The 25,103-nt window shown below is 39.2% G+C and overlaps 1 protein-coding gene across 3 annotated transcripts; it reads right to left on the bottom strand.

Moving 5' to 3' along the window:
- On the bottom strand, window positions 1–24,780 carry FBXO38 (F-box protein 38). Of its 3 annotated transcripts, none has more exons than XM_031045385.2 (22): window positions 24,724–24,780; window positions 21,934–22,075; window positions 20,979–21,112; window positions 19,756–19,919; window positions 19,189–19,354; window positions 18,722–18,859; window positions 18,321–18,458; window positions 17,824–17,917; window positions 17,277–17,407; window positions 16,789–16,959; window positions 16,399–16,541; window positions 15,311–15,533; window positions 14,530–14,649; window positions 13,240–13,419; window positions 10,080–10,799; window positions 6,917–7,017; window positions 5,902–6,004; window positions 4,692–4,858; window positions 2,946–3,091; window positions 2,208–2,311; window positions 1,841–1,954; window positions 1–647 (listed from the first exon to the last, which is right to left on the bottom strand). In XM_031045385.2, exons 2-22 carry the CDS (start codon window positions 22,059–22,061, stop codon window positions 469–471), a joined length of 3,564 nt encoding a protein of 1,187 aa, XP_030901245.2. In that variant the 5' UTR covers window positions 22,062–22,075; window positions 24,724–24,780; the 3' UTR covers window positions 1–468. The 3 variants fall into 3 exon arrangements, with proteins under 3 accessions (XP_030901245.2, XP_033922957.1, XP_030901246.2); XM_031045386.2 differs by lacking the exon at window positions 1–647 and adding an exon at window positions 669–1,763; XM_034067066.1 differs by lacking the exons at window positions 21,934–22,075; window positions 24,724–24,780 and having other exon boundaries at window positions 19,756–19,843; window positions 20,979–21,025.
- Between the last annotated feature and the right edge of the window lie 323 nt (window positions 24,781–25,103).

Raw genomic sequence — 25,103 nt, 5'->3', positions numbered from 1 at the left:
TTATGCTCAACAGGTTTACTCAGACTGAACTCTTAAATGCTCAAGAAAAAGGCACAGATTAAAAGAGACTCTGATGATTCTTTTGAACACAGTAAATGGGATCGTGTTTTTAAGAAAACAAAAATACTCTTATGAATTGTATGGGCTGAAAAATTCAAATATTCTTCCCTGTTTCTAATTATTGGCCTTCATTAAAATGAAATTTAAATTAAATTGTATAAACATATGAAATAAAGTCTCGGTATTAGGAAGTTTTTCTTTTGTTTCCTCTATGTACAAATTTTAGTATACAATTTTTACTTTTCATTATACATTTAGTACATACTCTTTTCCAAACTGTGTGAGAGCAACTGCAAAAAATGTGTTTCATGAAAATGCTTTGCATTCAGAAGGAATCCACCTGCTTTCTTGGCCAGCAGTGCCAATCAGAATTTTGAGAGATGATGACAGGGTAAGGAGAGGATCCACTCAAATGTAGTCATCCTCTACCGGTTCACCATTGACATCACAGTAATGGATGAAGATGGCCACCACACGCTGGAATACACCTTTTCTCATCTGGCGCAGTTCTGAGATCTCTTCTCCTATTGTTTCCATGCAGATGTCTGCAGACAGCTGTCCTTTCCTTCGGGGCGCATAAATAGTAGCTGTGGAAGGCACATAAGAATAAAAAAAAAATAGAATCTTCCCTGTAACAAAATTCACAAGTGAGTCTGTTTTGCATTAAATGAGGTAAGTCTTGGAAAACAAAGCAAAGAGAAAAATCTTTCATTGAGCAACCACATTTAAGGAATATTACTCAAACAGAAAAGGAATCCTGCATCCCCCATATTTAAACTTTTTGATAGTTCAATACTGATCTAATGTACACAAAATTCGTATGCCTGCGAGTGAAGGAAACCCCAGCGTGTAACAAAGCCTTCCCTCTGAAATAAGTCTGATGTACTTTCAGGTTACCAGTGATCACTTCAATGTTATATAAACAAGAGGAATTAAGATAAAGTAACAGTCCTTTTTTTCGTTATGGCTTTAGCATCATATTTAATCTATTTATTCTTTTAAATGAAATACAGATCCATTTTTATAACTCACACTACATACTGAGTCTATGAATCAGTTTCAAATAAAGTCTGTTTCAGATAAGTTTCAAATTAAGTCTATGAATCAGTTCCAAATTAAATAAAAACAAGACAAAGAAACAAAAAACAAACAAAAGATCAGAGAAATGTATAGCCAAAAAAGACTTCTTTCTCATTCTCTTGAGCTTCATTCCCTTGAACTGGAGCTAAAAACAGGAGCCAAAACTATGACAATTAAAAATACCTCTAATGAAGGAGTTTCCAGGATTTCCTAATTAAAGTAGTGGAAGAACATATTTTCCCTGCTACCAAGCAAGGTTCTTCATTGAGTCCTAGCAACTGCCCACTATAATAAGACAAGCTCCAAAATAGAAAAGAAGTGTATCTATCCTAAACCCACATAATTTCTGTTTCCAGAGTTCCTCCCTCGTTTCTCACGAGTTTCTGAATCTCAGTTCTCTTTGCTGGACTCTCTTCAGCCCATCGTAACAACCTTTCCCAAAGCCAAGTCAGAGGCTGTAGTCCAGCTAACCTTTAATGCCAGAAAACTCCACAGAACATGAATTGCTGGGACTACACATCACCTTAGCATTGTCTGTATTTTAAATGCACGCATTCTTCTGGATTTGACAAACCCGTCACATTTTCAGGCTAAGCACCAGACAGTTCATAAGAATTAGAAAACTGAAAAACAAAGGAATGCATTAGGACCAAGCAACAAGGTAAAGCTCTTTGAACACATCCAAAAAAAGATTACTCACTTCTCTCATCATCCTCAAAGTCATATCTAGCATAGCTGTTTGGCTCTGCTGTTCTCAGCGATCTTAACCATGGGAAATCAGTAATCATGGAGTAAGGGGCACCATCCACAATACCTAGGAGACAGGATGAGGATATGAAGAGGACAATGTCACTCCTGCAGCATCAGCTCTCTTCACAAAGTAAAATTCATTCATTTTCATTAATTGGTAACTGTAATGCAGGAAAAGCACCTCCTCACTTCAGTTCCCCAAAGGTCCTCCACTTTCCTCATCATAGTTATTATTCATGTCTCTTCTAACTTGATGCGAAGTCACTTATCTTAGCAAGAAACTGATCATCAGCTTCCAGGTCTCTATAAACACTCACCTTCTAGAGTGTAAATATCTCGTCCCCAAGGGTACTTAGTGTATTTCTTCAGGTCTTCATCAGTTCGTGTAGCTTCAGGAAAGAACTCATATTTAATAAGCTCTCTGGAGAGGAAGAAGAGATTACAGCCAGTAGTGATAGGAAATATGAAGGCAGGAGGGAGAGAAACTCTATTACACAACCTTTCCTTTAATGAGCCTGAATCCACAAAACACTCCTCTAAGACCCTTACACAAACCCAGTATGCAATCCCTTCACTTTTGAGAGTAAGCATAGAGAGTACATAAGGTTTAGATGAGAATTAAGCTACCTTCTCTGTAAGGAACAATCCAACACGGCTGCAACTAAACAATCATCTTCCCCAGAAACAAACCTTCCTTTTTGGAGTAAATCAGTTTTTCTTTTCTTAATAAAAGAAATTTGTTTTCATGTTTGAAGATACCCCTCAGTCATTCTGACTAGTTCAATGTTTAACTGCATCACTGCTGAATTGAACCAAATCAGAGAATTTGACAGTATTTTTGTACGGTTAGGTTTATTTAAGATGTACCTAACACAAAACATGGACTGACATTGAAATCCTACATTGTACCATCTAGAATTCAACAACAAACTGGGTCTTTTTCATTTGGCTAACCAAATACAGTCAAGTCTACAGCTTGACTGAAGCTGGAGCTGCTGAATCTGATTCAGCATTGGGTGCCTCTTTTGTAAAGTTATTGAAGGGCAAGTACTCACTGGTTGATATTTGCTATTGTGTCCATCCAGCTCCGAATGCGCACCTTATTGCGGACATTGGGTGGGTTACTGAATTCATGAATTATGCAGATGTGGTATGGGTAAGGGCCACTAAATATCTTTTGCTCCAGAGTCAGCGTGTCAACCTGTGAAGGGCAGCAAACAGACTTGTAACCAAGACAAACAAAAAGATGTGATTTGAAAGTCAAGAGCAGACATCTATGAAACTCACCAAATTCTGAGGGAACATGTCCTATAAAAAGGAACTTTAACAGCACACACAGCTAAATACATGACTAAGCAGAGTAAAACTTTCTGAGAGCAGCTTTGCCAATGAATCTTCAAGTAGTTGAATTTGATGGGAAATGTCTATTTTCTGATGCATTTTACAACTCCAGTATATAAGTAAACTTTTATAAAATTACATAATTTCTGTTGCAGTCCCCAACACAAGAGGGATGTGGACCTGCTCAAGTCCAGAGGACGCCACAGAGATGCTGTAGCCACAGAGATGGAGTAGCTCTGCTCTGGAGACAGGCTGAGAGAGCTGGGCTGGTTCAGTTGCAGAAGAGAAGGCTCTGGGGAGATTTTTAGAGCAGCTTCCAGTGCCTAAATGGGCCAACATGAAGGCTAGAGAGGGGCATTTGATAAGGACCTGTATGGACAGGACAAGGGGGGATGGCCTTAAGCTGACTGAGTGGAGATTATGATTAGATATTAGAAATTTCTTCCCTGTAAGGGTGGTGAGGCTGCCCAGAGAAGCTGTGGCTACCCCATCCCTAGAAGTGTTTAAGTCCAGGTTGGAAAGGGCTTTGAGCAACCTGGTCTAGTGGAAGGTGTCCCTGCCTGTGGCTGGGGGTTGGAACTGGATGAGCCTTAAAGTCCCTTCCAACCCAAACCAGTCTGTGATTCTATAATATTGCTCTAAACTACATTCACTTTCTTAGTGTTTGTCTCTGGCATTTCTAAGGAGCTAAACCAAGAAGTTTAGTTTCAAAGAAAAGCTGATTTTATACCAAATCATCCCTCCCTCACTGGTCAGGCAAACCAAGCCAGAAAAAGAATTTCTTTGCATGAGGGAAGCAGCATCGGAGTATAATACAGAATGCTCTGGCTGAAGTGATAGAGTAAAAAAACCCCAACATTCCAGATCTTAAGTTAAAACCTCTTCATTACTTGTCAAATGACCTCAACAACCCACTAGGCATCAGCGTTTACATCTCCTACACAGTCTGGAGGAGGAAAGGGTGGCTCTCAATAACACAACTGTCTTTGCAACACTGTTTAGCATCAGAAGAGGATGGGGCTTGCAGCAAAGCAGTATTCAAAACAGTAACTATTGTTACTAAATCTAACAGGACATAGTTAAAGATTCCAAATACCTGTGTCATGCTTCTGCTTATAAATAACTTCAAGCTGACTTAGCACATCCAGGTTCTTACATCTACTTTTAGTTACTCAATTTGGATTGAATTCAATGCATCACATTTTTTTACAGGATCTTCTAATGCAAATGAATATTGGAAAGAGTAGCACTAAGTCTTAACATTCAGTATCGTCCAGGTACTGCATTCTGCAATAAACGCCTTGATAGGCTAAAGTTTTAATAAGGAAGTTTCCCAGAGTTCTGTTATTGTAGCATTTACATTTCGTGGGTTATTGAAAAACACGTGAAGCCGAGAGTGGTAAAAGAGTACAGGCAGAACTTCAGGTCTGTCCACAATTAAATGAAAGTTGGCTGTGTACCTGCTGCATTGGACGAAGATAAATGATCCGGTTTCTTTCTGGTGGCATCCTGAGAATCTGATCTAGTACCTGATCCATGTTTAACTTCTTGCACTGGGCATAGTCAAACCGATTGACAACTGGTGCATTTTCTACTTTTAAGTGTTTCAATACACGGCATCGGGTAGCTATAAATCAGCAGACAAAATTATTAAAAGAATTGAACCTTAAGAGACAACTGGTTTGAAGGCAAACAAATAACATAACAGGCAGTTATTGAAGCAGTTTGGCTAGCTGGGAACTTAAGTATACTGAAGAAACAGATTAGCTGTCTGTTTCTTCCACATTATGATTAAACTTTTCATTTGTGAACTTGTAAGAAAAGTCCTTTTAGAAGGCTGTGTCAAATTTAATCTAACAATGACCTTCTTCAGACTTTAGTTCAATCCACAAAGGCCCCTGAAATGCTCTGTGGACTGCCACAACTGAAAACCACAGAGTTCAAAATGAGACCAAATACAGAGTATTGTGAAGCCACAGAATGCAAAATCAAGCTATTTCCTTTCCATCAATGCTGTTCATGTAATAAAAACTCAATTCAAAATGAATGTGTGTTCAGAAAAGTTCTTTATTCTCAGAAGTTTCTGAGAAGTGTGCTCTTTATTCTGGAACAAAGAAATTATTTCCTCATTCTCTGCTATGTAGAGATATCTCACTTCAGAAGAAAAAGTATTATTTAATGTAGATGCTGCAGAAAACAATAAATGATCCAATGCTGCAATACAGGACTAGTCACACAGACACCCTGGCATGTGAATCTAGTACAGCCTAAGTGCCATAATTGAAAACAGATTTTTATCATGTCAAGGAGTAAAATATCATCTTGTCAGCTAAAAAAAAAAAAAAATCTATGGAAGTAGGAAGAAATGAGATTAAAGACATTTAATCAACTTCCAATTATTGTATTATCACTCTTCAATAAACATCCCATCTTCCTGTTATGTAATTTCATTTGTTGATTTTCAGATGTTAATCTTTATTAAACTTGTTACAACTTACAGGGAAAGAGGCAGCCAAACTGAGAAGCAGTAATATTTGGCATTGTAAGCATCAGTCTGACACATAGCAAAGCAACTGATGAATACAAAATAAGCAGTGGACTGACTTTAATTCTTGCAGAAATTTCTAATAATGCCAGATGGAGGAGGGATGCACGACATAAATTACATACCATGTATGAACATCATTTTAGGGCAGTCTTTCAGGACCAAATCTGTTATGCCACAATTGGTCAAGGTGATTCCAACAAGGTTTTTGGATTTCAAAGTCAGAACCTGGTGGAAAAAAAAATATATATATATCTATGACAGGATGAAAAAAAAAAGGAAAACTAAAATACTGCCAGCTGGAAAAGGCTATTCATGGGATTCTAACCAAACACAAGAACACCCTACCCACAAACCACCCCACAACACTGTTCTCTCAAAATCACGTATTTGAAGAAAAAACACATATCCCAAAATATCTTTTATTCTAACTACAACAGCTGTAATGAACCCTAGTAACCAGGAAAGCATTATGGGACACATTCACAAAAGCGATCTTGTACCAGTTCTTCACTGGACAGAGAGAAGATTATGAACACAGGCAGGTTCCTCTACAGCAGAGCTCAAAAGTAAAATTTGATGCTCAGAGTCACCTTGTGAAGCAATCTCATGCTCTGCCAGAATATAAGCCTTGGGTATACAGTGAAGCCAGACCTTGCAATTTCTCCTTCCATGATTGATCTTCACTCCAGAAGAGTTAACTCCTCTTAGTTATATAATAAGAGAACCTCCAGTCTGCAGAGTAACAGCTGAGTTGCTATGTCCAGAGGTAATTATATACCCTGCGGTTCCTTTAACAGCAGTAGCCTGTACTGTCATTTCAAAAACAAATGCTAGAGGACACATTTCTTTTCCCCTGCTCATCAAGAACACTGTAGGAAGGAAGGACTTTTTGCAGCACTATAGCCGGGAGCATATGACCAAACTTCAAGTTTAGCTTTAACATATACTTTGCTTTTCTTGGGCCAAAGTATTGCTGCACCTCACAGAGAAATTTCCTGATGTGGTTAACACCAGAGAGCAGCAACATCATTTATAACTCATCTGGCTCTACACAGAAGATAAGCTTGCATAATTACATCATTGTTTATCAGCATCCCCAGCTAATAAACCTGCAATAAGTAAAGAAAAAGACCTTACTTGAACATGATCATCTTCAATAACCGGGTCACTTGTACTTGTGGACTTGTCAGCTGTCCTTTTCCGCTTTGTGGTTTGCCGCAGCTTTGGCTTAGCCACCTCTGGGAACAGAAAAGGAGAAAAATCTTTTCTTTTTATACATTCCAGGATAACAACAGAGGCATTCCCTAGCTGAAAATGTCCAATAACAAAATCTGTTTCTAAGGAGCCAAAATACCTGTCTGAGTATGGAAAATAACTCTCTTCCTTGCACAAAAAAAACCCCACTTTCACGTTTGTTGCTCTGAATCATTCATACTAAATAAGTTGGGCACAGGGGGTGGGCTCTTTGTAGATGAAAACACAAGAATGCTGCACCTATAAGCTCAACATCACAGACAGATGTGGAGCCAAGAAAAGAAGACGAACTGTTAGGTTACACTTGGCTCTCTTCAGCAAAGAGAATACCCTTGATAAATACAAGAACTTAAATATCTTTAAATTAAATTTTAGGTAATGTTCTAAATATCAGAAATAATCTCAAACTACTTAAAAGTGTACTCTTTATGACCATCACTAAGTTCTTCCCAATATTGCAAAGGATGCCCAGGTAAAAAACTCTTTGATGATCCTAAACTGCTTCTTACTCTATTTCATGCACCAGTGACATCAAGTTCCACCTTGATTTAAAAGATGAAGCTTTGAAAAGAAATTATGACAGATGACCATACTTCCCATAGAGAAAAAAACTGTCCTAGAATTAATTTCCTGTGATTAATATCACAGAAATACATTATTGATTTTACTAAAATCAATGTTCTAATTTACTAAATCAAGAACATATTTTACTAAAATTAAGCTTCTTTTGACTTTTTTGTTGAAATATATGGCATGTTCAAAGATCCACAATCAAGATACAACTGCAAAATATTAGAGACTATATATGAACTACTCCATGCTATACTACCATTAACATTTAAAAAAATCTCTCTTTTCCTAAGATCATCACCAAATTCCACCAATACATGCAAACTATTAACATGTGGCATTCATTGAGCCCACAAGCTCCAGAATTCAGTCTATTGCTTTAGGGAATCCACAGGTTAAAAAATATAATACTGAAGTACTCAACTTGTGGCACCCATGAATCATCCCCAGTGAATTTTCTTGACAGTTCCTAGAGTACCTACACATAGCAAAATACTTCCTTAACTTTCCAATTTTGTGTTGAATTGCTCAAGGTGCAGCCTAAGGCAGAGATCTTCACAGAAAGGTTTACCATAATATATATTTTAAAATGCTAAAAGCTTGCTTCCCTACAAAATGCAAACTAAATCAAGTTAAAAAAACTTAACATTTTTTACAAGAGTGGCTCACATTTTTACTAAAGTAATAATCAAAATGACACACTTCAGTCATCTTTCAGTCAGTCTGGGGTCATAATGCTTTTAAAATTTCACTCTCTTTAATATTTGACTTATTCCACTGTTTAATATGAGTAAATAATTTAAGAAGAAAAAACAAACCTCCTATCAAACATAGGTTTGTTACAGGAGCCGAAAAGCCTCATGCCATTTATGCTAGGATACTAGAAAGCATTCATAGTCAAGGCACATTTTTAGACAATTTATGTAAAAAACATTTCCAACTCTGTAACAAAGCAATTTCAGGCTATACTGTAATAAGTTTATATACTGTGCTAGTGAAGAAAAGCACTGTAACAGCCAGGTAGAAGAAGCCTCATTGCCCTACATATTAAACACAGATTTAAAAGATAAAAATGACAAATCAAGTCTCATATTCTGCCTCAAGCATCAGCTAGTATCCGATGCTTTGAAGAGGAAAATAAGTGTGTAAGTCATACACATAATTGTATGGAGCTGGGAAAACAGCTGACTTGTATAGGTTAAATATAGAAAATACTGACAAATTATTCTCCATGAGCAGAACAGATCTTTTTCCTGACTAATAACTGAAACATGAAAACCGAGATACTTTCAGAAAGATACCCTAATTTAATACTTAGATCTGACTGACTTCACTTCATGTTTTGGCAATGGATAATGATAGAGAGGAAATATTCTTTTGATTTTTGTACACTAATTACTAGTCAAAATGGAGCAAGGTAGAAAACAGACATTTTAAATTTAATAGCAGGATCGTTTCCTCAATCTGAGATGCATCTTCCTACAGAACAATACTCTAGGTGATTTAGTTTTCACTAACACCTGGAAATATTAAGATAGACTGGAATAATACTAGGACATATTGGGTTTGAATCATTTCATCTTAACAGATATATGATCTTCCTATCAATCTTTTTTACCTCCAATGCACACAGTTCTCCAACTAGCACATTTCATTTTACCTGCCAGATATTTTCAGTGAAAAATCCTGGATATATGAGGAAATTATAAAGTGGGCTATGCCAGACTAAGATGATTATTTTGGAAAGTATGTGTGGAAGAAACAGGAAGTTCCTCTCCCACATCTATTCTTTTCTCCCAACATTTCCAGTTTCATTTCAGCCCTTCAGGATTTTGGTTTTATTTTCTTGTTTTGTTTGGTTTACATAATGTGAAGCATTAACCTTTTTAATAAAAAGACAATCTTCAACAAGTTTGATCACAATGCCTTACACACTTGGAAGCAGAAGCCAATAGGCAGCTGCACAAGCTTAGCTCAACTATAATTATGGCATTCTTCAGCAGCTGATAAAGTATCAGTTATAAACTTTTGCCTTTTTGCTAACATCTGAGTGTAGCTGCTGTCTTCTTCCTTTAAAAGGGAAAATTTTAATGGAGGAGACAGTCTTATATTTCAATGAATAACAGCCTTCACAGGAAGAGAGAAACTGTTGAAAGAAGATGCATTTGGTTTCCAAACAAGCAAATCAGACACTGTTTAGCATGTATGGGTAACAAACAGATACTTGCATGGGGAAAAAAAGTCACTGACACTCTGGTATTTTACAGAGCTCTGTTATTTACCTAGCCATGGCAGTGGTCAGTCATTTCTGTTCCATCAACATTCCGACCCTTTGACAAACCACTTATTTTAAAACTATAAATGAATAAACTTCATGTTAAACTTCAGTATTATCTGTGGCTGATGCAGCTGTTCAATACTGTCTTATGCCAGCACAGTAGTTTACACAGAAATTAATACATACATATGGTCATACCTGACTCTGACACCAGAGGGACATGGGACAGCCTGCTTCTAGCTCTTGTTAGTGGTCGGCGAGGGTACTCTTCTTTATACTCCATCTCACAGCTCCTTTGCTGTGAGCCTGTGCTCTCCCCCTCAGCAGCAGTCTCACAGGCACTCCCACTAGTCCTCTCACCACTTGTCTCTCCCAGAGGCCTACAGTTTGGCAGAGTCCTAAGTGCAAAATCTGATCCAGTGCTGTTTGGTCCATTCCTGCAAATTCCACTTGTGGATGGGCATTCCCCATCGCAACACCTTCTAGTCCTCTGTTGTGCATCCCGTGGCTTGTAGCAGGTACACCTGGAACAAACATAGTTCTCCTCAGTCTCTCTGTCGCTGGAATCTTCACTTTTACAAGGTGAGCAGGCACACTGCCTGGATTCATCTCCAGTTGCTGGACTGGTGTCAGCAGAGTGGCTATTAGCTGTCTGTGCAGAGTCAGGGCTAGGAGAAACAGCACTGCAAGAGCTGGATGCTCCTGTTGATCCTGTAGCATTACTGCAAACTGGGTAAGAATCTTTGCTTTTGTTCCTTTCAGGCATGTCACTTGCTGCTTTCATGTCTGCTTTAATCTGCTCACTTGTTACTTGACAACCTTTTTCACAGCTGCTTTCCTCAGTATGTAACTGCTTTGCCTGGCCCACTTGGCTGGCACTACATCTCTTCCGCAATGGTGTCTTGCCTTTACCACTCACTGTAAGAGTTAAGCAAGAGAGAGCAATGAGACAACCTAAACCACAGCTGAAATAAATGCTGAACGTTACTCTGTTATACACTGCTTAAAACAGAAGGCAGCCTAGAGGCCAACGACAAATCCTATCATACCATGCTGTATCTGTTCATATGTTATGGGAGCTAATAGTAACCCTATACAGTTCCTGGATATCTATAGTATCTTTCAGCTATCTTTGCAGTGATGTGCTAGGGTGTTCTTCAGTAAATGAGATGCATGTTTGCCAGAGTGACTAATATTTTCATAAAGCAGCTAACTGGTTAAAAAGGCCAAAGCACAAAAGTATGAAGAACATGCTGCTTATAGGCTTCTGTTTTCTTAAATATGAGGAATAAATCTGAGGAATTAAACATCAATAGGCCTAAAGTTTATGCTTTCGATAACAATCCTTAGCTCCCCCTCCTGGGTATGGAAAGCGATGCCAATAGGTAACAGTAGTTACAGTTTACAGAGGAATAAAAAACCCATAGTGAATACTGTACAAATCACAACTGGAACTTAATGTCTGCTGTCTTAATCCTCTCAGCTAATTACACTAAACCAAGCCTGAAAAAGACATTATTGGCACTACAAATATTCATGCAAATCGTCTCCAGTCTCCAGGTTATTTCAACCCTCAAACCAGAACTGACATCTATGCTACAAGCACAGCACTCTGTACAGATTTCAAGGTGAAAACTACCAGTCTTACTGAAATGCACTAAAATGACAGGGGGACTGATGAGTAGGGAGATTGCTAGTTACAACAGGAAGATACTTGATACATTACAGCTTTGCTATATCACAGAATCACAGAATCCCAAGGGTTGGAAGGGACCTTGAAAGATCATCTAGTCCAACCCCCCTGCAAGAGCAGGGTAACCTAGAGTACATCACACAGGAACTTGTCCAGGCGGGGCTTGAATATCTCCAATGTAGGAGACTCCACAACCTCCCTGGGCAACCTGTTCCAGTGCTCTGTCACTCTTACAGTAAAGAAGTTCTTCCTGATGTTAACGTGGAACCTCCTATGCTCCAGTTTATACCCATTGCCCCTTGTCCTACCACTGGATATCACTGAAAAAAGCCTAGCTCCATCATCCTGACACCCACCCTTTACATATTTGTAAACACTGATGAGGTCACCTCTCAGTCTCCTCCAAGCTAGAGACCCAGCTTCCGCAGCCTCTCCTCATAAGGGAGGTGTTCCACTCTCTTCATCATCTCTGTGACTCTGCACTGGACTCTTTCAAGCAATTCCCTGTCCTTCTTGAACTGAGGGGCCCAGAACTGGACGCAATATTCCAGATGTGGCCTCACCAAGGCAGAGTAGAGGCGGAGGAGAACCTCTCTTGCCCTGCTAACCACACCCTTGCTAATGCACCCTAGGATGCCATTTGCCTTCCTGGCCACAGGGGCACATTGCTGGCTCATGGTCATCCTGTCCAGCAGGACCCCCAGGTCCCTTGCTTTGCAAAAATTAAGCCAGACCAGTACATTTCTCAGTCCTACACAATGTAGGATATTTATGTTAACTGCTTAGCTAATTAAATATTCATTAAGGCTTAACAGTATATGTACTTCATCTGTCAGCTACTTACAGATCACAGTTCAACATTCTCCTATCTTGCATATGTACAAAACTACTTCATTTACAATGCAAACTACAAGAAATAGCATGTCATCTCTGTTGCTGGAAAGGGCATATGTCATATGGCACTAGACCCAGGAGTCAGACTTAATGTCACAGATGTACAGCTTACAGCAAACACTCAAAAGACGGGAAATGTCTTTTCTGTGTCTCTCTATAGGTGTCATACTACCATGAAGTTCTAGGCCTCTGAATCTGAATGAGTCATAATAATATAACCATTACTAGTAATAATATATACACACACTGTAATAGTCAGGGTTGTTCAGAAGTGAAGGCTACAGTACTGAACGTCAGCTCAAGAATTCTAACTAACTGCCAAAGCTCCCATCAAAGCAAAGTTGATCTTAAAGTTTCCCCTTCAGGACACTCCCCCAGGGCTACCATGAACCAAAAGTCAGCTTACAACTCTCAAGCATTTGCCCCAGTGGTCACATTTTGTTTCAATAGCAGTGTTTTGACAGATGAATCAGACAACATAGCTGCAAATTCGGCTTCACAGACAGGATAAATTCTGTGCACTTGGAAATCCAAAAGAGAAGCATGCAAATCACTGCAGCACCACTATTTTTGTGTTTCTGTACAGCAAGTATGTGATTGGAGCTATGTGTCCTTACACCTTCATTCTAGATTTGTAACACAAAGAAAAGAGTAGGGGGCAAACAAACAAGCATGCCTGTGACAAAGCTAGAAATAAAAACCAAGATGGAAAAATAAGAGCTTAAGAATAGATATTGCTTAACAGTGCCCAGGAACCCATCTGCTCCACACCTGAAGTTTCTCTAGTTTCCACTGGATCTCTGCTTTTCTCTTCTCCATCAGAATAATTCTGTGCAATGCTGTTAGAGATGCAAGCTCTTGAAGTCCCTATGTTTTCTTCCTCATCCTCACTGTCTGAATCATGGACTGTAATAGGTGCTGCTTTTACAACAGGCTGAATGCCACTTGGTCCTGAAAACAATAGAAAAATGTCAACAGTTCATGTAAAAATAAGCCAAGCTGGATAAAGGGCTGAGGAACTTTTCAGAAGTGTTTGAAAAAATGACAAAAGATTAAATTGATTCAATCTAGCCACCCATTCTGTAGCTCCCTCATTAAAAGCCAAAGATAAGATCAAAACACTGCATTTCAGCATTAAAGTGTTCTAGTTTAGAAGAGTGCCACAACTTAAGACAAAACAGTGGTTTTCTGTAATGTTTCTCTGCTTGAACAGTTTAAAAGTTCTTCCACAATAGCATGAGTAACAGTACAACCATGTATTACAAGCAGTCCCTGAAACCTCCACCACAAAGGCAGAAATGTTGGTCAGAACATCTGCAATTATCCTTCTAAATCCCACAATGAGCAGTGGGAAGAAAAAGCATGAACTATCAAGCTTCAGTATAAGTGTGCTTTTTTAGTTACCTCTCTTGGCTACTAACCAAAGGCATTAGCCCATCACTATGATGTATCTGTCTGTGAATAACACAAGAAACGAACATGAAGTTAAATAACCTTTTCAGGAGTTACTGTGAAAAAGTGAACAGATCCAGCATACGCACGTGTCACTTCATGTTGTTGGCTAATTACTAGAAAATTATGTTGTCCAGCAAATAGTGACTATAAAAGGAATCAAGACTTCCTTATGTCATTAATGTGTGTCACTAATGCAAATTAATTAACACTGGAACAAGTTGTTCTGGCTTGGAGGGAAGGGAAAAAAAAAAAGGCAAAAAAGAATCCATATGCTGCAGTGAAATAAGTCAGGCCATTAACACCAACACAGGAACATGATGAGCTCATTCAGCCTTTCTGAGTTTGCTATTATACTGGGCACAAAAATAACACTTTGAAGATCAAAATATTTTACTCCGTATGTAAAGAAAACTGGAGAATGTAAAACAGACTTTAGAACAGAGTACATTTCTTCATAGCAGTAAGCTGTGTTAGCAGCATTACTGCAAACACACCAGACAACCCAGCTGAAAAAAAACTATCCAAACCCAGACTTAACACTGAAAAGTTTAACCCTTTCCAAGAAGAGAATTCCAAAAGGCTATTTTTTTCCAAACTCAGAGTTACCTGCTTGCTCTTCATCAATCTCCATAGGAACAACAGCCTGACTGTGAATTGGGAGCTCACTCGGGCCCTGCCCAGCCGCCACCCCTTCTTCCTGTGCCACCTCCTCCATCTCATTCAGTGCTGGAAAGATTAAAGTGAGGTCAAGAAGAGGAAACAGAAAGAACAGAGCTCATAAGCATTGGATGAATTCAACCAGTACCCACAAAGAGTCACAGAATCAAGAAGTAAGGAACAGCTGCCTTGACTCCTTCAGTGAGTCTCTAGGTTGCACAGCCTCTCACAGATTTGTTCTATATCTCTCTAGCCAAGGCCCCATCCTAACTTTTGGGGTTTATTTTTCCCAAATTTTCCACTCCTCATCAGAAGTCTTGTTCTACTGCAGTAAGCTGCATAACCTGGATAACTTCTACTTTTGTTGGTGAAGTTTAAAAACATACCATCTGACACTGTGAGGTACTCTCAGCTCTGACCAGAGGAGCCTAGAGAACACTCCACACTCCCAAGGATGAGTATCACATCGAAACACTACATTGCTAACATTTGTACTGACAAGTATCATTGAATTGTAATGTGCCGGCAACAACTATGAGATACAGTACAAATACAGCTTTTAACTCACAGGTATCAGATGTGCAGACAGCCCTCAGAAAAGGTTAGTTACATACCCAGACTGAAAATGCTACAAACTTTCAGTGTATATTCCGGTCTTCTCTAGGACCCTACATAAGTGGCAATGCAAATAAAATCACTTCCTACAAAGGATCCAGAGATCAGAAATTACCCTCAGCTGCAATCTGCTGCTCTTCCACTTGACCATCTTGCCGCAGCTCATTCTCCTCATTCTGATCATTTGGGTGCTGGTGATTGTTGTGGTGGATGTTTGGATTATTGTTATTCTGGTGATTGTTGTTGTTGTCATTGTCATTGTTAGAGTTCTGATTGCTGACTAGGGCAGATGAGACACCAATTCCTGTACCTGCACTTAGGCCCACACGAGCACAACCCTGAAAGCAAACAGCAACTATTAAGACTTAAAAACACAGACACATTATCTCAACAAGATATCCTAATGCCCACAGAAAAAGCATTCTGTCATTAGTATCCAGGATAGCAGAATAATACGCACGTGAAGAACAGGGAAACTGTCCCTAATACTTCCTTATGCTCTACATTTCAGAGGTCTATTTTAAGTTGGGCAACCCAGAAAACTTACACTATGTTAAGCTCCTAATGAAAGGGAACTCCACAAAGCATATAATCTTACTTTATTAAATGGTATTTCACTTGCTATGAAATAATATTACATCAATACAAATAGCAGACTACATAGTCTTCCCAGAACACAGTAGCCTCGAGACAGAATTAATGATCAAAGAAAGCAGGTTTTTATGTAGGCAGTTTTCATTACGTTACGACAGCTGATACAGAGATTTGTGTTACAGTGTAGGAGAGGGGACAACATGAAGAAATAAAATTCCTAAGCCCTGAAAGGACTCCAAAAGAGAACAGTGCCACTACAAAATCTTCAAAACCTCTCAGCATTGTAAACAAATCCCAAAGTGAAAAAAAATCATATAAAAAGCAGCAGCAAAATGAAGTAGCAGCAGAGACCTCAACAGAAACACAATCAATGCCAGTCTTATTTCCTGGTCACATATTCATACAAGATCATACCTTGCCACTGCTCCCGTCTGTTGAAGCAGCATCATTCTCCCTAACATATCATGACAACAGCAACTGCAAACCAAAGTAATTTATTTACCAAGCTATTTAATTAATGGCAACTTTTAACAGAATGCATAACAACTGGAGCTCACCATATTTCCAATGAGCTGGCAACAATAAAAGCAAAACCATTCCCTGACTCACCTTAGGAGGTTCACGGAACATCTGGTCCAGAGAAATAAATTCTAAGCTTGGCAATAACTCAATGAACTGACTAAAAGAATCTAGCTTTATCGCATGGCATCGCACCAGGGTGAGATCAACCAGTCGGGTCCACCTTGAATGATCTGCAGAAGAGAAGAAATGCATTTCCTGAAGGATTCCTATCTCAGTTTTCACTATACCCTTTTCAGAGTAGACATCTTTTGTACCTCCATTCTGAACGTTACCAGTGTCATTATGGTTCCAAACCAAGCATCATCTACTGTACTTACTACGAAGACACAGAACACGTAGTACTATGAGCAGAATAATTCTGTTTAAGTGTCACAGCAATTCATATAGTATCTCCAAAATTTCAAAAGTGTGCAATACCTGTGATCCAATTATTTGGGTTATGTAGATGTGGGCAGTTGTAAATAACCAGATATTTGATGCAAGAGAAAACTTCATTTACAGCCTTCATACCAATATCTGTAATAATCCCCGGATTTTCAACCACATCTGCCAAGCCATACTTCACTAAGTCTCCATTGGTCATTTTACCTATGGAAAAGATAATAGCAAACACAGCAGTGAATTTCAGAAACTTGCCTTTTATAGCATGATTTTCTAACTCCCTGTTTTAGTCCAATTTTGCAAAATGGATCAGGTTATTACTTCAGTTCAATAAAGCTGAGCCTTTCTCCACTTAACTTCAGGAAGTGAAGGAAAACATATTCTGAGGCTGTACGAGATCAGCAGCCTCAACATGGATACTTTAATGTTCTTTTTAATCACTCTTAGAAAATTACTGAAAACACATCCACTTGTTTAATCCTTATATTTGTCAAATAATTTATATGCATAAAAAATTGACATACACTGTAGTAAAAACTCATCTACATATCCTAGATGAAGAGTTTCAAACTGTGGAAATTCCAGTTCAGCCATCTTCAAAGCAGAAAAAACACCATCTTTGGTCAAGGAAGGCTGGATCCGCACTTCATGCAACCTGAATGTAATTAAGAATTGCTCCTATTAAAAGGCATGCCAAAACACAATCACCATAGAAACCACTCAAGTAGATGCCCTCTCATAACAAAATGAGAACGTTCTTTCAACGACAGCAGGATTAAGAGGGTATTTGCTCTATCTTTATGGCAGTATTTGTCAGCTACAAAGCAATATTGTGAGAATAGCAGCATTGTGCTTTTCACATATCAATCTAAGGCAGCAGATTATGACACAAAGAGATTCTGAAACAGACATAACTCCAGTTATTTTCACCAAGGAATATGTTATGTAGAGTTTAAATGTGTATTCTTTTAATTTTTGAAGGTGGTTCTGCTGCTTCATGTTCTTGAACTTCATTACTAAGATACTTATTTTGAAAAAGAAGGGGGAAAAGAAAGATCTGACAGCACATACCTTCGTGCAGCAGTTATGATGAGGTAGCCAAGATCCACTTCAAGTGCATTCTTGCAAGCTCCCAGAACTATAGTGTGCAAATTCCTAAAACCACCTGACAAATGAAAACAACCCAAACCATTCTTTCACTGGAGTCACAGATCAAACCTAAAGCCTTATACATTTCCACCATTGTTATTTTAACAAGTGAATTAACATCTTTTTTAGGAAACCAATAGAAACACATTTGCATCCAACTGCCCCCCAAACCTGCTAGTTTGATTCACCAACACATGCAGCTGGAAGCTTACAAATCAAGAGTTAACTGCAGTTAAAAGATCAAAATGATACTCAGAGATATATTTAGCACCATAACCATAGTTCCAAGTTTGATACTTTTAAAATAATGATCAAGAAATGATATGCCACAGACAAAAAAGCTAAGCTTCATATGCCTCCAGTATTTGCTAATATTTTTATTCATTTGTTTGAAGCATGAGGGATAGGAAGTTTCATACCTGATCTCCAGCTATCTTCTACCACGTGCTGGATGAGTCCTCCAAGAAATGGAACACGGACCAGCTCTAAATGCTCCAAATTTCGAGCAGATGCCAGGCCTGTCACTAGAGGAACATACTTCAGAGAATTTGTGGGTCCTACACAGAACAAACCAATGTACCATATTAGAGAATTAAAAAATGTCCACATATATCCATCTAGGTCAGGAGGTCAACAGAACTACACAGCACTAAATAACATACAGGAAAGGTATACATTTTTATTCAACACCATGAACGTAACTGACTTTTCAGAATCTTGCATTCTAGTATTTCCATTTACAGTTGGGTGCTATACACTTTAACAAAATTAGATCTCCTGCATGTTAAAACCATCCACTCCATGTGTGAATCCCTCTTACCAGCACAGTTCCTCATGACAAAAGCACGTAAGCTGATACAAAGGAAATCTTTAAAAGGCTGTGGTTTGGTGAGCCTCACCCACTTCAAATAAAGGTGCCTCAGCATTGGGATACAAGGAATCTCAGGGACATTCACCCCTATAAATAAAAATAAACAAAACAAACAATTTAAACAAGTTTTAAACTATGAACTCCAGGATAAATTCCTTTGGATTTACATTATGGCTCTTAAAAGGAACCCTGTGGCAAATAAGAAAAGCTGTAAACATTTTAAACACCTCAGTCTGTCAACACAGCTTTTCTAAATTTTGCCCTGTGGATCTGTTATCATGTATATAGCAACTAATACTTTTAAAATGCCATGTGCCAAATTCCCTCTCTTAAAAAAGAATTACAATCTTGCAGAGTTTCAAAACCGCTAAATTCCCCTGTGTTGAAGCCAACTACTTCACCATTACCACACTCACCTACTAAGTGCAAAGTCTGAATTTTAGCTCCTATAGGAATTTTCAGCTTGTTCTCAGGAGGAATTGGAAAAGCACCATTACGATTACGAAACTTCCCTAAAATGTGAACTTGTGGCATGTATGTCCAAATAGCTTCCACCAGCTCTAAATGAGAGGTCTCAACACCCTGGATAAAAGGAAGCAAAGCAAATGCTCTAACACCAGTTCAAGAAAACAACATCCTCTTAACCATGTAAACTTCTCAATAACACACCATACCTAATACAGTGTGTTATTTCACTTTGAATTTGCAGCAAGTCTTGTCTTTTTAAAAGCAGAGGAATCAGGTTTGATTTATTTCTGCACTTAAGAGCACCTGTGATTCCCACTGGTATAACTGAAAACAGTATTCATTTGCAAATATAGTCACAATTAATTGCTACTCTGCACAGCCTGATCTGAATATAAAGCCCAGGTTTGAACACAAAGTCCTGGTAAGCAATGAGTCCCTGCCACATTTCTTCTGCTCTGTTAACATGCCTCACCTCAGCTGCTGAAGGAGGTTCTCTCTCAAGTCTAACCACTCACCAGAAGATTTGGACAAGCCTGCAAAGCCTCTAAAACTCCAGGAATGCTGAAAGCTTCATGGCCACGGACTCTGCGTCTTTCAAGATACCTGGGATGAAGACCATAAAGTTGTTCAATGTCTGGCATCTTCCTCAGCAGCGTTAGGAAACTGGAATCAGTGAAACCTAAGATGACAACAACAGATTTGGCATTTGTGTGACAGCAGACACCTAGCTGTAAAGGGAAAGCCAAATACACTGTTCTCTTTACATGGTAGCATAAATTCTACAATGTTGAAAGAGACTCTTCTGGCCCGAGCTTTGCAGGCTTGCTATATGTTTCCTTCATTGGAGTAACATGGCTGCAGGGTTAACAATACTTTCTCCCTTCTCAGATGAAGCACCTCTGCAGATTGTCAGGCTTTTGTCTCTGTCTTTCCTGGTATGCCATTTATAAACTACATGGCTCCAAAATGCCCAGCTGGATCATCTATGCACAGTTCATCATTATTCACCACAGCTCACAGTTCTCAAAGAAAAGCACCATTTCTTAAAGCAAAGCATTTCATTCTACCATAAAACACAAACAGGATTTTAAACTAGTAAGTTACCTTATTTACAGCTGTCTTAGATTAGGTCTAACCACCCACCTGATATCAGCCTTAATAAATCTAACTGTGCAAGTCTCCTGACTTTCAGAATTCACTCATTTCAGCTGTCTCCCCCAACAAATCCCAGCAGTACAAATTAAATCCAACAGAAATCCTAATACTCACACAGCTGACCTAGGCTGCCAAATTTATCTATTGATTTGAAGTCGTCTTGAGGTGTCATATCAAAACTTATTTATTCTTACATTGTTAAGTGTTGGCAGATGAGTTGCTCTCTCATTCCATTGTATTTTTTCCTGCCTGCATGCAAACAGCCTCTTCTTGGATTAACCCTTGGAAAAACTCCCTTACAATAATCAGACAAACACACATTGCATTTACAGATTGCTACAGGAAATCCCTGTTTCTGCTACAGCAATATCCAATATATATATATATACACACATAAACACATACATGCTCAGATGAGTTTTCTAAACCACTTACTCAAGGAGTCAAAAGGAATTAAACATCTAAGTCCTTTTACTGCTCTTGAAAATTTACCCTGCATACATCATTATAAATGGCAGCACAGCACAGACAGTTTTGATCAATACCATTTTTATGCTGTATCCTGAGTGAGTGTATTACTCACCAGTGGGCATGTATTCCCACCAACGGCCTGCACATAGATCCACAACCTTCACTACTCGCAGATAAAGAGTGACTGCTTCCTTCAGCTTCCGGGACAGGCATTCCATGCACATGATATCCTGCAAGGGAAGGTACCTTTGGGAGAGGAAAAAACACCCCTCTGATTTATCAAAGATGGATCCTTTTCAATTTTTTTTCCAAACTAAAGAACATCCCAAGCATGACTACACAAATTCATCTATTTCTAACATAATATTAATTCAGACAGAACTGTCAGACTGCACTTTAATAAAGCATGAAATTTTGCTTAGCAGAATTTCAATTTTTGACATTGAATATAAGTATTTGAGGTATAAGTACAATATTAAAATGGAGAGATGCTTTAGTTCTCTATTAAATACTGGTGACCAAACCATTTGCTACAACAGTTTCTACATGCTTTAATTAAAGGTACTTTCATTTTCCAGTACATACTAGTATGCTCAATTTGCAAACATTTAGAGCTACTGTTTTTAAAGAACCTGTCCGTATGGCATTGTTTTGAATATAATAAGATGAGTGAACACCTTGGAGGACTGTGCTGTAGGGAAGACTGCATGTTCATTCAAGTGCCCTTCTGCAGAGTACAAAGCAGATGAAACAATTTCATATCTTGCACCTCAACTATGTACTACCTGAGATACATTTCTGCACTGAAATGGATATTTAAACACTTGATACCACACACTGGTGAAGAGAGTTAAAGAATTTGTTTCTTCTTTGTTCTATCATTCATAAAAACTAATATCCAAATTAATTCTGGGGCTAAAATAAACATTTATCACCCATTTTTATCCATCAGTTCACTCACGGTACATCTGAACTTTCTGACACAAGCATCAATACAGGTAAGAATGGGAAAAAGTAGAAAACAATATGATAATAAACAATAAATTGACATCTGACAAGCCACTCACCTAAAGATGTGACAAAGCACTTCATGAGAGAGTTGGTTCATGTAATCTTTTGGCTCATCAGCTTTGGTAGACTCAGAGCCTTCCCTGTTCACTGAGCATGGCTTCACATTTTTCCGCCGGGGACCCATATTTGCAATGGTTTCTGATGAAAGGAAATATTTACAATGTTATGTAAATTAAGTGCAACTGAAAGAGAAAAGTACAGAAAAAGGAGGAAACACCAGTTAAGCTCTGTTTGCTGAAAAAAACCAACAAAACAGCAAAATGTGCCAATAGACAAGACCCAGGACAGATGAATTAAATAACAAACACAAAAACTCTTCCAACAAGCTAGTTTTCCTACCACATGAGGTCTCAGATATAAGCTGACAATGATCAGATAAACTAGAGAGTCCTTCTAAGCTAAGGAAAATTGATAAAGAGGAAAACCACTACAGGTTTAATCAAAGATCAGTTCTTTTATGTGAATAAAATAGCTTCAGAGATACTATCCTGTAATCAAGACAAATCACAGAAAAGCCATGCAGAGACTACAGAGCTTACCAAGCAAATACCAACAAGCCATTCTAGTGAAAAAGAAAGCTCAAAGTTTGTTTGGCCAAAGAATACATAATTTTCCTTTCATAAAAAATGGGCTTCTACCAATCATTGAAAAAAAGAAAAATAAATTCCCTATTAAAGATGCTCAAACCAGCTCTCCTTAGAGGTCCAGATACCAAATAAAATATTCAGGTTGCTTAGTTAAAGATCAAAGCCCCAGAAAAACTGAAAGACCTTGCCTCAGCAGCAACATGCAGGATATCCTCTCCTCTTTACTGAATCAATGTGCTTGTGTCTACATTGTTCCTGCAGCACACAATAGAGGCAGAGGGGAACTGAAATAACAATCGTATGTTTCATTTAAAAACATAAAAATCAATTACAAAAAGTAAGAAAGAAGTAACTAAATAAATACAAACTTATTATTAACACTAAAATAACTGAGTTAACACCTCATGCATATGAACAGCAATACTTCACTGCTGCTTTTTAGCTAAGGAATGCTTTCTAGTAAGTCAGGTAAAGCATCATTAATGCAGTAAACCCGTTTAGCAGGTTGAATAATAAAATTCAATGGAGAAACAACTTAAAAAAAGACCAATTTTGGAAAACTTAACAGAGATGCTTCCGTTACAGCATTCACTGTGATGTAAGAATATCACAGTTTTTGCTTCACATTACGTGAAAGTGGCAACTGAGAAGAAAAATAAAGTACCTTGTGAAAATGAAAAAACATACAGGATTTCTATGCTGGCATAAAATTTGAAATATTGGTAGCCTCACTGTGATTTAATTATTGAAAAACATGCGCTTTCACACATTTGCATATGCATTTTAAATTAACAACTGTATGTTGTCATAATTAATTTTATTTTTAAATGGTGAAATTAAAAACCTAAATTAGCACCTTCTGTCCATGAATAGCATGAAACATGTCTCTGCTCCTCTGAATTGGCTGAGACTTCTCCAGCCAAAGATAAAGACACTGAGCTTGTTGCCCATACACACACTACCCTTCCTACTGGTACATACTGGAAGGTGTCAGTATGCTCACAATGCTGCACTGTAATGCTGTTCAACCTCACAGAGCCAAAAATTGACTTCAAGCTACTCATAAGATTGGATTCCGATGAAAACCAGTATTACACAGTCCCAGTGAATGTCACCTGACTTAACTTGAACAGTGAGCAGGATACCATGCAAAAAAATCTAGATTGATACAGACACATGATGGAGGACAATACAGCAGCATCTAAAGGACAGCATTAAAACAACGGTGATAGAAGGTAAGAGAAAGAAGGATATTAACAGCCTGACCAGCATATGGAGAAAAAAGACTTAAAGAATCCTGTAAGACTTCAATGTAACGAGCATAACCTGCCCCGAGTTCGGACTGTGGCTTAATTTGGCTCCTGCCATAAAGTAGCAGGGAATAAGAATGACCTAGTCTCTTATGAGGCAGCAGTTTCTAGAAAACAGATGCTTCTCTTGAAACTATTTTCAGCTAAGGTCTGCAGCTTTACCACCTCATTCTACATTAGGAAGCTGACCCCATTAAAAACCAGCAACAGCAACGAAAAAAAAAACCAAAATCCAACCTAAAAACCCCACGCGGGAGGCATTTTATGAAGCTGACAAAACAGAATTTTCCTCTCTCATTCTCAATTCACAAGTCCATGTATGAAACAGCTGAATGGTAACTACTACATCGACTTTAAAAGGGTTAAACCTCCGGGGGAGACCCGCGGAAAGGGCCGCTTTAGAGCAAAACGCGGAGAAAACAGCTAGGGACGGCCTGGCAGGCGCCAATTTAAGGGGTGTTTCCTTACAACCTAGAGGAGCAACAACAACAACAAAAAGAACAAGTTTATTTTCGCTGGATAAGCGATATAAAAGCAGGTTTCCCCACAGCCGCCTTCGCTGCACCAGCCCAAACGGCGCCGTTCCCTCAGAGAGGAGAGAGTGGGTGAACCATGAGTGGCAGCCACCCCTAACGCGGTGTCTCAGGGCTTCCCTTCTCCCGGCAGCTGCGGGAAGGACAGCAGCTTTCCTCAGGACCTGTCACAGCGGAGAACAGCACCCATCGGCCCCAGGCCGGGCCACACCAAGGCCGCCGTGCTGGACACAGCCCCAGCTGGTGAACAGAGACAGCAGTACCGCTCCGCGCACCGGGCCCACCCCCCGCCAGCGGATAAGGGGCGGTAGCCCCTGGCTCCCAGGGAGCTGCCCACCAGCCCCACAGCTCCTTACCTGTGCTCAGCGCCGCCCTGTTATTGTGGCTGCAGGGGGAGGGTTAACCCGGCAGCGGCTTCCTGCGCATCCACTTCCGCCAGTGCCGCCGCGCTTCCGGTCCCGCTTCCGGTGCCGGCCATGTTAAGGGCAGCGAGGGGCGGGGCTGTGCTGCCGGTGTGGTGAGTGTGGTGTCGTCCTGAGGGCAGCTGTGCCGGTGACAGAGTGGAGGGCTCCCGGTCAGACCCCGAGAGCCGCTGCGGTACAGGGCCATAAATTGGGTGTTTTGAAAGGAACTGAGGAAACCCTGAGAGATTGGTGATGAGTTCTGGTATGACAACAGCAACCCTACCTGTGCGGTGCATTAAAACATTTGGACCCTGAAGTCACTTTGCGCAGAT

The sequence above is a fragment of the Melopsittacus undulatus genome, chromosome 10, assembly GCF_012275295.1.
Source record: "Melopsittacus undulatus isolate bMelUnd1 chromosome 10, bMelUnd1.mat.Z, whole genome shotgun sequence".
NCBI lineage: Eukaryota > Metazoa > Chordata > Aves > Psittaciformes > Psittaculidae > Melopsittacus > Melopsittacus undulatus.
The sequence above is the reverse complement of the archived record's forward strand: the minus strand, read 5'-3'. Positions and strand labels throughout refer to the sequence as shown.

What these genes read in the sequence shown, in the direction of transcription:
- FBXO38 (XM_031045385.2), bottom strand. Translation starts at nt 22,061, where the DNA reads ATGGGTCCCCGGCGGAAAAATGTGAAGCCATGCTCAGTGAACAGGGAA. An exon ending in ATCATAACTGCTGCACGAAG is followed by an intron (nt 17,408 to 17,823) that starts GTATGTGCTGTC and finishes AATTACATTCAG; the next exon opens with GTTGCATGAAGTGCGGATCC. An exon ending in ATCTTCGTCCAATGCAGCAG is followed by an intron (nt 3,092 to 4,691) that starts GTACACAGCCAA and finishes TGCCCTTCACAG; the next exon opens with GTTGACACGCTGACTCTGGA.